The 14,576-nt window shown below is 45.1% G+C and overlaps 1 protein-coding gene across 5 annotated transcripts in view; it reads left to right on the top strand.

Moving 5' to 3' along the window:
- LOC147613327 (uncharacterized) overlaps nt 1–13,509 on the top strand; it is a 97,582-nt gene extending 84,073 nt beyond the window's left edge. For all 5 annotated transcript variants that reach the window (XR_015263407.1, XM_086782622.1, XM_086782624.1 and 2 more), the window contains one exon: nt 13,290–13,509. Coding sequence is in view for 4 of the 5 variants with exons in the window: in XM_086782622.1 (XP_086638748.1) it covers nt 13,290–13,449 (160 nt within the window). In the remaining variant the exon portion in view is untranslated. The remainder of the gene's footprint in view (nt 1–13,289) is intronic.
- Nucleotides 13,510–14,576: the final 1,067 nt, after the last annotated feature.

The raw sequence follows: 14,576 nt of genomic DNA, 5'->3' as shown, positions 1-14,576 counted from the left end.
GTGCCGAAGAAATCTGTCAGGGTCCTCTGTCTAGGTACATCATGGCTCGGCCTCCTGTCTGCCAAGAGGGTCTCTCTGTGTCTCCTGAGCTCAAGTAGAAACAATCCCAGGCATCTCTGATCCTCAAACTCCATGACCTTGCATAACGGCCCAAAACCCTCTCGGAAGAGGCAATGATATCTCCCTCGGATCTCATAATAGACTGTAGAGAGAGAGGGAGAAGTACTTGCACACATATTCACACAATAATATCATATGTGACGAGTACATGTGATAATAATAAACCTAGTCTAGGTGTTTTTTTTCACACCAAATGTCCAGGGGGAAAAGCCCGTAGAGGACAAAAGTGTCCGTGGAGTTAGTGTGCATGTTCACATGCAACGCTACATATATATTATAAGCATATGCCCTCAAATCCCCCTTGTAGTGGTACAAGGATGCAGATCACTTTCAGTAGGAGAGTGAGCCTAAAGCTTTGCGGAAAGCTTCAAGCTTCTGCTTAGGCAATGCCTTGGTAAACAGATATGCAATTTTCTGCCAAAAGCTAAAGGCTCAATTCCAGGTCTGCACCCCAATAGAAATGTGAGGGATAGTGGGTTTATCAGTGTCCCACAAAATACAAAAACGATTTCCATTTCCTGTGGGTCTAGGAGGGTATATAACCTTACCCAGCGATGCTGCTATGCCTTGGAGATGAGCCTTGAATTCTTGCGGGAAGTGAAGCACTTCCACCCACATCGGGCATTTATGTCTGATCACATTATGATAGTAGTCAGATCATTGAATATCCACTTAAGAATCTTGTTGATGAGCCCTAGCCACCCGATGTGCTGCCACGCAACACTCATGCAAGCACTTCAATTTTGTAGAGAACCAGCAGGCCTCTTCTAGAAAATCGAAATTGTAGAGATACCCATCCAGAACAAGGCTGAAGGGTAGCTCCGTGCACAGAATACTACTCTCTGCAACTAGCTCGACAAAGAAGAAGAAGCCAATCACACTCTCCAAGCCCGTTCTGAAGCAGACGAGCTCTGTTCATGGTAGCAAGGTCTAGCCAACATCCTTCAACCCCTCCAGTAAATGGCATCCCGTTCTGCACCCTCACTTCCAAATTGATCCTTCACCCTCTTCCGCCAGCCATGGTCCCCCCCCACAACCTCTCCCTTTCAGCTTATGGCACACAAGCTGAGCCAGTTTAGTGACTGTACGGGGCTGGTGACAAATCAGATTTGGGCTAGTAAGAAGCAAGAAATGTTTCAACCTCATTTGACTAACACCCTAAAAACGGCATTTTATTAGCCACATTGATGTGTTTGGATCAAACATGAATTTAATGATGCAACGATGTTTTATTTTCTATTTTTAGGTAAGGTGCTTGGACCATACATGTATTTAATGTAAACATAATTTGATAGTTTTGGGATTTAAATGATATTTTTTTAAAAAGGTGCGAACAATATCAAAAAGAAAAAAGGTAAGACAAAAGACAAAATTACATCAATGCTTTTTCTGAAGAAGCATAACCTCCACTTTTAGGCTAACTCATTTCTCATTGCTGTGAGGTTGAGGACCTAATTTTTCAGTTCAGAATCTTTGATCAGCAATTCCACTTCTTTAGTTGCCACTTGGCCGTCTTGTTCCAAGCACTCTTTCTGGATTTGACTGATTCTTTCGTGAAAATCTTCCTTGGATTTGTCCATCAGCAACATCTCTTCCATAGCATTCTTCGTGTACTGCTCTTCACATGCTTTCATACTGGCTTTGTGTAGTGTTTTCATCTGCAAATGCAAATCAACTCTCACACCATGCATCACATTGGTATTGCATGATTAAACAAGCAGTTATTTCTACTTATCCAGATAGCCCACAAGTATTCGCAACACGTATAATATTCTATAGTTTTGCAGAACATTTGATTTGGTGACCAAAAATAATTTCCTGCCATGACAAATCCCAATTCTGGATAGGGGATATACACTGATTCAGAAACTTAATTGCTTCTGAGTTATGGGCACAACCTATAAACAAGTGATCAATTGTTTCCGATGCTTTTTTACACCTTGGCATAATCCATTTCCATAGCTGATGCTCTGAGCTCGTGCATTGGTCCATAGGGCTTTGTGCATAATCAGCCATAGCAGACAAGATTTTTTGCAGAATGATTGCGACCATATTTTTGAGAATTTAAATCCCCACTGTTTTCTGCCCTGCCCAAAGCAGATTCCACCTATTATTCAATTTACAGTGTAGCGGGGGGGCTTGAAGAGGGGGGTGAGGAATTGGCAAGAAAGTTATGTTTAGATTTCCACGAGAATGCTTTGTGCGTAAGAGGTCCTTTGAGTTGGATCAGCGCCACTCTGTCATCAGGCCATAACTGCATCCTGTCCCGGATGAGTTGCAGGTCATCAGCAGACAATCTGCATATTGTTCTGAGCTCTTGTTTAGATCTCGACCTGTAGTACTCCATGCACCATACATCATCCCAAGTCTGAATACCCTTAAACGCATGTTTATATATCTTTGTAGAGATATTGTTCACCACCACTGCTATGGAGAACCAAATGAGATACAAGATATGTGCATGTTTTCTTATTTTGCAATGCAGCTTGATTTTCGGTTTGCATCTGTTCCACGCTTGCCATATAGCTTTGACCAGAGGATTGCCCTATGGTTTGATTTTGATTGAATTGAAGAAGAGCGTCAACACTGGAAGTTTTTTCCACTGAGGGAAGTCTACAAGACTGTAGTTTCCTAGGTTGCGGTTAAGAAGAATTGCCCAATCGTCTTGAGGCGTTCTGAAGATCCATTTGGCAGCCATGAGATCTGCAAAGTCAACTATGTTTGGTATTCCTAGGCCACCATGCTTTTAAGGTCTTGCACATACATTCCATGCGACTTTGGGAATTTTCGATTCATCCGTGTTTCCCGACCATAGAAAATTCATGTATATTTTCTCTAGCTGCTTTAGGTCAGAATTTGAAGGGCGCCAGCATGACAAGAAGTAGATGGCAGTGAGGAAGAGGATATGTTGTAGCACCACAATTCTGCCACAGCAAGACTGTGCAGCATGCCAGTCCAACATTCAAATTTTCTCTGCACTTTATCAAGGACCCATAGCCATCGTTGATGCATAGACACCCCAAAACCCATTGGGATCCCTAGAAGTCTAAAGATTTGACCTTCTTTCAGGATTTTGCATCCTTGGTCCAACAGCCACTGCGGCGGCTCAGATAGCACTGTTTTGATTGGAGTTTTAGAGTGATTGATGATAGATCTTGATGCCATGCAAAACAGGTGAAGGCATTCCTAGAAGATACAGGTTGATGTAGAATCATTGTGTATAAGGCCATTAGTATCATCTGCAAACTGTTGAAGACAAGTTTGACCGTTGTTCGGTAGGTAAATGCCCTGCATGTGTCCCTTTTCCATAGCATTGTGGACCAACCAACCAAGTGCATCAGCAGCAATAGCAAAGAACATGGGAGCTAATGGACAACCCTGGTCTAATAGATCTGCTCAACTCAAAAGGTTCAGTGAGGTTACCATTGAGACTGTGACCCTGGCCATGGCGTTCCCAAAAAGTACTTTCACCATTTTTATGAAGTTGGGTCCCAGCCCCGTGTCCTTGAGGTGTTGTAAGACAAAATCCTATTCTAACCTGTCATATGCTTTGTCAAAGTCTATTTTAAAGAAAATAAAATCTTGCTAGGTTTGTTGGGCATGTTCCACTCCCTCCAATAGGGCTATAATGGCATCAAGAATATAGCTTCCATTAATGAACCCTTTTTGCTCAGGTCTTATCCATTCCTTCAGGTGACCAGAAAGCCGTCTGGCTAGAGCTTTGACATATGTTTTGTAGGCTGTGGTAAGCATACTTATTGGTCTCCAATTAGAGATTTCCTCTTTTGGAACCTTTCTTACGGATGAGTTTGATAACCCCTTCGTTTATGGTAAAGGGTAGGGCACCAAACCTTACTGACTCTTTCCACACCTCAAGAAGGGGGTTAAGCAACAAGTTTTGATAAGTTCTGAAGAACTCTGCCAGAAGGCTGTCTAAGCCAGGGCTCTTACCATTTTTCATGGCCATAATTGCTTCCTCTAGCTCTCTCCACAAGTAAGATCAGTTTCTAGAGTTCCTACAAGACTCTGAGAAACCGTTTTTTTCCTGCATTTTGCTATGGCTTGCATAGCTAATCGTCTTTCTTCTGTGGGAACTTTTTTGACAGTGAAGATATCAGAAAAGTGATCCTTTATAATTTCTACATTCTCAGCCTACTGACTCTGCACAGATTCCATTTCTATTTCTGAGCATAGGGATGTGGTATGCCGCTGCCTTCTTTTTGAGAATGGAGAACATCTCCTTTGAGGGTCTATCTTTCTAACCTGCCCACCACTCTCTAAAGAATAGTTTGATGTGTTGGCACTGAATTTCATCTTCTTTATTTAAATCCTCTCTTACTTTGTTCAGACTTCCTTGAAGGTGGACTTGGCCTTGGTTTATTCTCTGCTCTAGAGACTGAAGCTCTCGGCATTTCGCAGCCCTTCTCTCAGCTCTAATTTTTATAACTTCCTTTTTTATGCCTACAAGCATTTTTTGAGAGTCTTGGGGGGCAGTGTATTCCATGTGATTATCTTGACGGTGACATTTTGGCTTGTGTAGAGTTAATTGTGTGGTGTTGAGACGGGATTGGCTTGCTACTCCTTGCTGATAATGCCGGTTTGCATCAGTACGGTTCTCAAGGAAGCTAGTTTCGAGCCAACACTCGGTTTCGGGTTCCCAATAGAACCGACTGAGGTCCCTCTGGTTGTGTGGCCATCGAGGCACGGGAAGGCCCTTCCCCTCTTCTCAGCTTGTAACCAAACCAGAATAGACGTGATAAGAGAGAGAAAAAAAAAGACTGACGAAACCCTAACTAAAACTTCCGTACATTCTCTCCCTCTCCTGTTTCTGCTCCATTTTCTTCTTGGATTTAAATTATATTAATATTTGTAATTTTTAGATGTAACTTAGCACAAATATGTGGCGAGGATGATGGACAAGAGTGATTAACCGAGTAATACCAAGTACACCTTATTAGGTGGCTAGGGCAATACATGGACCATCTATGTGCCATATATCAACGAAGACATTTTCAAAAGCGTAGTACGCTATCTGAGAGCACTTCAAAAAAAATCACGAGAGGCTTAGTACACCCCATCAACAAAACCCTCTTGCAGGACTGATTTCAACCACTGTGCCACTTCTTGAGCATGAGGCATTTTCCCAGGGAAGAAAGTCACCACTGTGTTTTCAGAAAAATGCTTGAGAGGGGTGACAATTGACGGCACTGCAATGTCATAGTGGTGCTCAGGCACTGGATGTTTCCCTTGTTTTTTGTTATCCACAAAATCTTATGCAAGCGCATCATAATTAAATTGCTTTAGGAGAAAGAGCCACATTTGAATTGACCGATTTGCCTGTATATAGCTTCTTATTGCTGTGTTCTACTTCACGACGAGAGTAAACTTGATTGCTAGAATCATCTATGATGAAACATGAACACGCACATACTCTTACGCAAACACACACGAAAACAAGCCTAGAGGCTGTGCAGAAATAAAGGCAGACGGGAAGAGATTAGTTGCAGAAGAGCAATACATGCGATGACCCAAAGAGCAACAGAAGCAGGAAACAGCCAAAACCCTCTACACCAACCACGGTAGGAATAGGATGAAGCCTGTCACGTGCGCGCAAAAGAGGCATACAAGCGACAATACAAAGAGCAATAGGAGGAGGAAACCCTCTACACCAACCACAGCAGGAATAGTCTGGAGCCCATCAGCGCATCACGCACATGCACACACACACACACACATGCACGCACGCGCATGCGCAAGCGCAAGGTAGACATGAAGATGACGAAGATAGCAGATGAGGTGTTGGTGAAGACAACAGCCCATGACCACACAGAGGTGAGCGCAAGGCACTTGAAGACTTAGTCATAGGGAATGGGCATTTTTAGACTCGGAGATGTTGGGGATGACAGTATCTTCCCGTTCCCATTCCCGTCCCATGTCACTCTATAGTCATAGGGAATGGTCATTCTCAATCTTCTCTGTCCCCGTTCCCCATCTCCATTTCGTGTCCCATGTGACTATGCTTGAAGACACTGGCGAAGATGGCAGATGGGCCGCTTGCGAAGACGGTAGGTCACGAGTAGACATAGGCGAGCACTTCCCTCACACACACACACACGCATGACACGTCGACACACACACACATTTTTTTTTTTTGGTGAAAATCACGGTTTCATTTTAAATGCAATGTACATTCATAGATGCCCACTTTCTTGGAGACCTTTCCATGGCCCAGTTGGAAGTGTTTTATCATTGTGTCTCACACACACACGCACACACACATGGAGAAATGAAATGAAATGAAATGTTATATTAGCGTCTTCAAAAGGCCATAATGACCTATGAGACCAAAAAGAGAGAGAGAGAGAGAGAGAGAGAGAGAGAGATGAAATGAAATGAAATGATATATTAACGTCTCTAAGAGGCCATAGTGGCCTATGAGACCAAAACTGAGAATACATCTGAAGTTGGTGTCTCATAAAAGAGAACAACTAAATGAGACTAAAAAGTACAATAAACTGATTGTCCTACACTTATAAGAACAAAACTGTAAGACTCCGAGATGATACTGAGTAGAAAATACTGGAAAATACTGAAAAATGTATATCAGGTAGATCCATGTATGCTGATCAGTTGAAGTGTTGCCCTCTCCTTAGATCAAGTATCTCCGCCATGGGGCTGTCTAGAATCATTTTTAGACTCGGAGATGTTGGGGATGACAGTATCTTCCCGTTTCCATTCCCGTCCCATGTCACTCTATAGTCATAGGGAATGGTCATTCTCAATCTTCTCTGTCCCCGTTCCCCATCTCCATTTCGCGTCCCATGTGACTATGCTTGAAGACACTGGCGAAGATGGCAGATGGGCCGCTTGCGAAGACGGCAGGTCATGAGTAGACATAGGCGAGCACTTCCCTCACACACGCACACACGCATGACACGTCGACACACACACATTTTTTTTTTGGTGAAAATCACGGTTTCATTTTAAATGCAATGTACATTCATAGATGCCCACTTTCTTGGAGACCTTTCCATGGCCAAGTTGGAAGTGTTTTATCATTGTGTCTCACACACACACACACACACACACACATGGAGAAATGAAATGAAATGAAATGTTATATTAACGTCTTCAAAAGGCCATAATGACCTATGAGACCAAAAAGAGAGAGAGAGAGAGAGAGAGAGAGAGAGAGAGAGAGAGAGAGAGAGAGAGAGAGAGAGATGAAATGAAATGAAATGATATATTAACGTCTCTAAGAGGCCATAGTGGCCTATGAGACCAAAACTGAGAATACATCTGAAGTTGGTGTCTCATAAAAGAGAACAACTAAATGAGACTAAAAAGTACAATAAACTGATTGTCCTACACTTATAAGAACAAAACTTTAAGACTCCGAGATGATACTGAGTAGAAAATACTGGAAAATACTGAAAAATGTATATCAGGTAGATCCATGTATGCTGATCAGTTGAAGTGTTGCCCTCTCCTTAGATCAAGTATCTCCGCCATGGGGCTGTCTAGAATGGAGAGGTCGTAGAAGCGAGGTAGGCCCAATGTCGAGCAATAATGGCTCTGATTTGGCGATGGCGAGGATGCCGTGGTCGAGATCGTGGTGGGTGTGGCCGACAAGCACAACATAAGATAATTGCTCTATCAGTGGTGACTCCCTGGGAGCGTGGTCGGTGCCCTGATGGCCCAATGGAGGAGGTATCAGGAGGTGTGTGGGCTGGGTTGCTGGTGCTGGTGCCGAAGAAATCTGTAGGGGTCGTCTGTCTAGGTACATCATGGCTCGGCCTCCTGTCTGCCAAGAGGGTCTGTCTGTGTCTCCTGAGCTCAAGTAGAAACAATCCCAGGCATCTCTGATCCTCAAACTCCATGTCCCTGCGTAACGGCCCAAAACCCTCTCGGAAGAGGCAGTGATCTCTCCCTCGGATCTCATAATAGACTGTGCATCGGCAAATGTAGTGTTCCTCTGTCTCTACCTCTTGGTAGCATAGCTGACAAATGCGGTCATCCAAGATCTGATGCACATATCGCCCTGTCTCAATCCGCAGCTGGTGTGATGAGGTTCGGATCTGTCCAATGGCACAACATATCCCATGTGATAGGTGTACATCCATGTATGCCGGGCGGGTGATAAAATCACCCGGTGAGAGGTGTAGAAAATGGCTCTTGTAATGAGCCATTTTCGTGCCCAAGGGCTCAAGGGGACTAGTCCATGTCCTCTCTGTGTCCACTCTGATGATATCCATCCTATCACGCGGTTTTGCTCTGAGCGGGTGAGATCCAAAAATGGACAATCCAGACTGTGCTAAAAGGGTGTTAGTGCGTCTATCGCAAACCATGTAGGTCAAACCATGATCTCATCTGAGCATACCAACAATGAGTATCTCCATCCTCTGCCAACTGTATGGATGAGGTCAATGCCAATCGGGAGTACCTCTGCTGAGGGAGCTCCCATAGCCGCTGTAAAAAGGTAATTGCTTGGAATAGGGCCTCGGTTACTACTGGTGGGGCACCTAGCTCAGCCCGAACAATCTCATGTGGTACTGATGATTTGCTCCGAATCATGCGGGCAATCATCATAATCAGTGGTCTCTCCATTTGCCTCCATCCCCTCTCTGAGATCTGTGATGTATTCTGGGCCCCCAAATTGGACGGTGTGACAAGCGTATCAACAAATAGCCAGAATTTGGTGCGTGGCTCCTGAAACTGTATGTGTGCACACTGCCTCTCAAGTGCCCCCAAGGCTGCATGCCCTCGAGCTAATCTAGCTGCTACTGCCTCCTTCAGGGAGAAACGCGCTCCTGTGAAAGTAACTCCCAAGTAGACATATGACCTGACGTACTCTACCGGCTCCCCTCGGAAAGTGAATTGAGGCTCTGATCTCGTCACCCATGCCTGTGTGGTGTTAAACACCATAGCCTTGGTTTTCCCAAGGTTCACTGTCAAATCTCTATCCGCATAGAAAGCCTGTAATGCATCGAGGTGTCTCTGTAATCCCTCCAGAGAGTCTGAGATTAGAACAATATCATCAACATATAACAAGATGGGTATCAACACCCCTGCCAGGCATGCCCCTGGGCCTCCCAATCTGTCTACATAATCAGAGACCGCATCAATGTACAGTCCAAAGAGGGTGGGCAATAGCGGGCATCCCTGCTTCACCCGTATCGTGCTGGTCACCCGTATCGTGCTGGTCACCCTGGAGCTCGGACTCTGCCTGTCACACAGACTCATACAAAGCATATATCCCCCACTGCATATCCTCGGGTGCCTCAATGTCATGCAATCTGTGCATAAGCCTGGCACGTGGTACGGTATCGAAGGCTTTGCGGAAGTCCACAAAGCAGCAGTATATCCTTCTCTTCTGTGCCCTACCCTCTTCAATAAGTGCCCGAAGTGTCAGTATGTGATCCAAGGTAGTAAATCCTCTCCTAAAGCCAGCCTGTCCATGTGCTCGATGACCATGCCTCTCTGCCCATCGACTCAGCTCCGACTCCAATATAGAGCCATATAATTTGGCCAAGTAATGACCAATCATGATCATCCTGTAGTTGCCTGGTACCATGGGGTCCCCACTCTTAAAGAGTGGTACAATGATATGCTCTATCTAGCTTGTCGGGAAACCCTCACAAATGGGAGGATTAAACACATGTACGATGAGCGGAGCCAAAGTGTCTCGTGCATATGAGAAGTGCTCTCCAACTAGCCCATCATGATCCTGTGCCTTTCCATTCTGTAACCTGTCTATCGCATCTAGCACCATCCGCACAGTAAAAAAGGTGCTGCTAGCCGGTCTAGCTCCCAGTGGAGGGGGGGTGGGGGGCTGTCTTGGTGCATCATATAGCTCTCTAGCATAAGTATGCCATGCCTCAGGTGGAGTAATCGGAGTACCAGGCTGTCTCTCCTAAAACATCTTCCATGCCCTCTTGCTGTCCTTCCCCTGGAAGAGTTGGTAGATCTCCTCCTCTAGCTTGGCCAGATAGGCTCGATTCTTCCTCTGCACAAGGTGCCGAAAGATCATCCTGGCCTATCTATGCGTGTGAGACCCAATGGCAATCTCACGCTGTAGCTGTGCTCGTGTCTCACGACACTCATCATACCACCTGCTCTGTGGGGCAGTGCTACGGGGGTGGGTGGAAGGGATCATAGTGCAGGGAAACGCATATGAGGCGGATGCATGTAGTACACCTGCCAATCCTCTGGTGATCTCGTCCAGAGGGCTATGCGGGTCTAAAGCGAACAAGCCATCAGATACTGCATCCCGATAAACCCCAACTGTCTCACGTGTAAATTGATATCTCGGGTACCTAGGTAGATGAGTGGCTGGCCCATCTCTCGGCTAGTGTGAAACTCAGGTATGCATGATCGGCTGCTATGCCAATGGGCCTACTGGAAATCGTGAAACCCGGCACATCGGGTATCAATGAAGGAGATTCCATCAAGTAGTCCACTGTGCTCGCTCCCCCTTTAGAGTTCCAGTGTGTGAGAGCATCTGGTCCTTGCCATCTCGGCAAGCCATTGTATATGACCAACCCATGTGCACTCCCGAGTGTGAGAAAATGCCTGCCATAATCTGTAATCTCCCCCTCATCCTGTGCTGATCTCTGCAACCCTACATCCTCTGCCGTGATCTCCCGGTACATAGCCTCTTGAGTATCATACAACTCTGTCTGCACTGTGCCTGTATGTGCATTAAAGTCTCCCAATAGTAATATGTCTCCCATGTTGGGCAAACCTCATGATATCATCATATAGTGGTATATAGGGCGACTCTTCTAATGGTGCAAACCTGGAGTGGGCTGGGGAAAAGTAGCATACCGCCACATATAGCTCGCGGAGCCCCTCTCTGCATATTCGGACCCACATGTACCTCACATGTATTTTGTCACGAAGCTCCTCCCCATAAAGTATTGCCACTCCTCGAGATCCTCTGGTACCTCTCCGTCAAGCAGGCCTCCTCTCCATAATGATGACTCCGCCATCTCTGTATACCGCCCATTTCCTCTCTTGCCTTGCCTCAAGCACACGCGGCATGTGTTCCTTCCGGTGTGCTATCTGTGCCGGTGTAAGGTCCTCATCCAAATAAATCTTTCCCCCCTTAAGGGCCATCCTTTTGGAGAGGAAGGCCGCCTTCTTCTCCAAGTCACCAAACCTGATGATCAATATCTTCGCCTTGGTTTCATCTCTGCCTACTCGCCATGCTCCGGTAATGGGTACATCAGTGGCTCCAGTTTTTGTTGCAAGAGCTTTTGCATCCTCTTGGGGATTTCCCTTATCTTCCCACCCAACTACACGTACATGTAAGGCACGTGCCCGTCTCTTGGCTTCCTCTTCCAATGTAGCATTCATCACCTCTACTTTATTGACTAGTGTATCCTTCTGTTTTTTTACTACTGCAATCCATGGGTTGACTTTCTTAATTTGTTTCTTTGTGGCACTGGCAATTTCAGCCCATGAATTCATTTCCTTCTCACCTGCAGCCACTTTTGCCTTACATGATTCCAAAGTGTTTTGCATTTCTATGATGTCTTTTTCGCAGTCAGCCATACATGTCTTCAAAGTGCCTTCGTACGATGCAACTGTTGTGCCAATCTCTCGGAGCATGTCATCCTTCCATTTCTGCATCTCTTTTTTCATTTCCGTGTGCATCAAGGCTTGGGCTAATTCCATCTCAACCCGTACTTGGGCTTGCATTTCTCCCTTCAATTGGACATATATCTCTTCCTTCAGCATTTCGTATATCACTTTCCTTTGGGCATGCATCTGCTTGGTCCATTCCTTTTCAAGCTCTTGTCGCATGGTGTTTATCTCTGTCCTTATGTGAAGCTCTAGCTCATAAAGGGCCTCATCTCGTCGGGCCATCTTTGTAATCCTTCGTGAACCAGGGGACATGATTCCTTCCCTCGGTCTTCTGCAGTAGGCATTTGGTGCCTTTGTGGGGGTGTGAAAGGTTGTCTCACCATCCTGTTCCCCCTCTAGGGGTTGAGACATGTTTTCCCCTACTAGTTGCTGCCTTGGGGGCCTGAGCAAGGGTGGATGGGAAAAGGGAGATCGTTTGCTTTAGGGCTTGTTCAGGCGGACCAGGGCAGTGCTTCTAGCACCAAACGGTGCTTCTCCAAGGGGAGTAATGGCCAGCAATGCTGTGTTGTTGCAGCAGCAGGCGGAAATTCTGCACAGGACAGGAAGAGGTGAAGAGGCGCAGCCAGGCAGTAGGTAAGGAGAGGCGCAGTTGCTGGGCAGAGAGCAAGTCGTAAGTCGTAGATGAGGAGGCAAGTATGTCGCACGTTGAACAGACGAGCAGGTCGCAAGAAACAAGATGGAAGACGCAGAGAGCAGGTCAGAAGTCGTAGATGAGGAGGCAAGTAGGTCGCACGTTGAACAGACGAGCAGATTGTAGAGACTCAGGCGAGCAGGTTGCTGTATTCCGCCAATCTTGTGCTTCCAGTCTCTTCGACCTTGTTTGTCTGCGACCTTACCTTGTTCACCTGCCTGTGTTCGCCTGCAACCCTGTTCGTCTGTGACCTTGCTCGCCTGCGACCCTGTTCGCATGTGACCCTACTCATCTGTGAATGTGCGTCTTTGCTCGTCTGTGACCTTGTTCGTCTGCGACCTTGCTCGCCTACGACCTTGTTCGCCTGCAACCCCGTTCGTTTGTGCCCTTGCTCGCGGAAGAGAGAGAGAGAGAGAGAGAGAGAGAGAGAGAGAGATTAAGCGTCTTCTAAAGACCCAATGGGCCTATGAGACCAAAGTGATACAATAATGTCCATGGCATATCTCATCATGGAATGGAAAATAAAACAGAAAGAAAATATAAACATAGCTAGAGAGAGAGAGAGAAGAAAGAAAGAAAGTTGTATTAACGTCTTCAAAAGGCCAAAATGACCTATGAGACCAAAAGGTTACATCATATCCATGAGGTACATCATCCTGGGTAGATAGAGAGAGAGAGAGAGAGAGAGAGAGAGAGCTGTTTTGTATGTTTTTATCATTGCTGTTTTGTGTTTGAAGAAAGTAGATAAAATAGTTGTTATATATCTTATGTAACTTTTGTCATTCCACTTTAACATATAGTTTTATTATGGTAACTTTATGAAGCAAGGTTTCAATTCTATTTAAGACTTTTTTTTCCTTTTTTTTCCCCCTTTTTTTTTTGCATACAGGGTCATAGGAATGATCACAAGAAAAGACATATCACGTGCTTATAAGGAAGGCAAACTATTGGAGAAGAGAGGATCCATGGCTCTCTCAGACTATTCTATGCAAAGCTTTTATGATAAGGATGATAAAACAAGCTTAAATATATTGTACTCCCTTCCATAAATGAATAAATCTTATATTGTACTCCCTTCCATAAATGAATAAATCTCTCTCTCTCTCTCTCATGTGCATACAAGCTCGAATTTTGCATTTATTTTATGAGTAGTTTGTTATACGTAGTTGTCAGCTATTGATTCTATTATTTTCATGTTTTGTTGTTCCAAGTCTTTGTGCATTATAGTGTGCAGTCATAATGAACATACGTGGTCAATTGGCTTGGCTGTGATGTTAAAACTCTCTCTCTCTCTCTCTCTCTCTCTCGTAATTTTTATCGTAGCAAAAGACTATCCAGCGGCTCCCCCGAAGGATCAACTGAAAAATCCTCTCGCCCAAAACGTAGGCAATACGTCTAATAATTTCAATAGCATTGCCTCATTAATACTCTCAAATAAGTCCCCCATCGAGCGGGTCCTTGAGGCTTAACAAGATGGGTCTTATTCCTTGATTAATGACGTGACCTGCTCTAGATTACTATCGTCCCTATCACAATGAATCCCGTGTGTTAATGTTTTTTGGGTCAAGATCCAAGTTTGGTTTTATTTGGAAAGCACCTGCAACTCGGGTCCACCTTGCCATCCACTTTCTAGTGGTTTATCCTTTCAGGTCCTGCCACATCCGTAGACTTAGCCTAACCTCGATCGACACCATGGGTTAGCTTACCCTTCCCAACCACTGAGTGTACAGATTCGGCATTTACGCACGCACCCATAATTGAATCGTTATTTACTCATGGTCCAACCAATCAAAGTTCCCATAATTTAGGAATTTCATCCCCTTATCCAATCCGAAATTTTCCATCAAATTCCACTTTGCAAGGATTCCTCCAAATCCCAATCATTTTCTCAAATACTAATCATTTCTCCACATTTTATCTCAAAGCTTCTTCTTCTTCTTTTTCCTGGGAAAAAGATCCTTCAATTAGTTAAAAGAAAAACATCCACAAAGGGCTAGATACAACCGCGAAGGGCTAAATACAAATTCGCCTCATTCAAGGGCAGGAATCAAATGATGTAAAGGAAGAGATGCTTCTCCTCCGCGCTAGCTGCTCTGTGAGGAGAAGGCTATCTCATTCAGGGGGAGGAGGGGGGGGGGGGGGGGGGGGGGGGGGGGAAACAACCACACAGGTGGTC

The sequence above is a fragment of the Cibotium barometz genome, chromosome 44 (genome assembly GCF_041138505.1).
Source record: "Cibotium barometz isolate CiBa-2024 chromosome 44, ASM4113850v1, whole genome shotgun sequence".
NCBI classification, from domain to species: domain Eukaryota; kingdom Viridiplantae; phylum Streptophyta; class Polypodiopsida; order Cyatheales; family Cibotiaceae; genus Cibotium; species Cibotium barometz.
The sequence above is the reverse complement of the archived record's forward strand: the minus strand, read 5'-3'. Positions and strand labels throughout refer to the sequence as shown.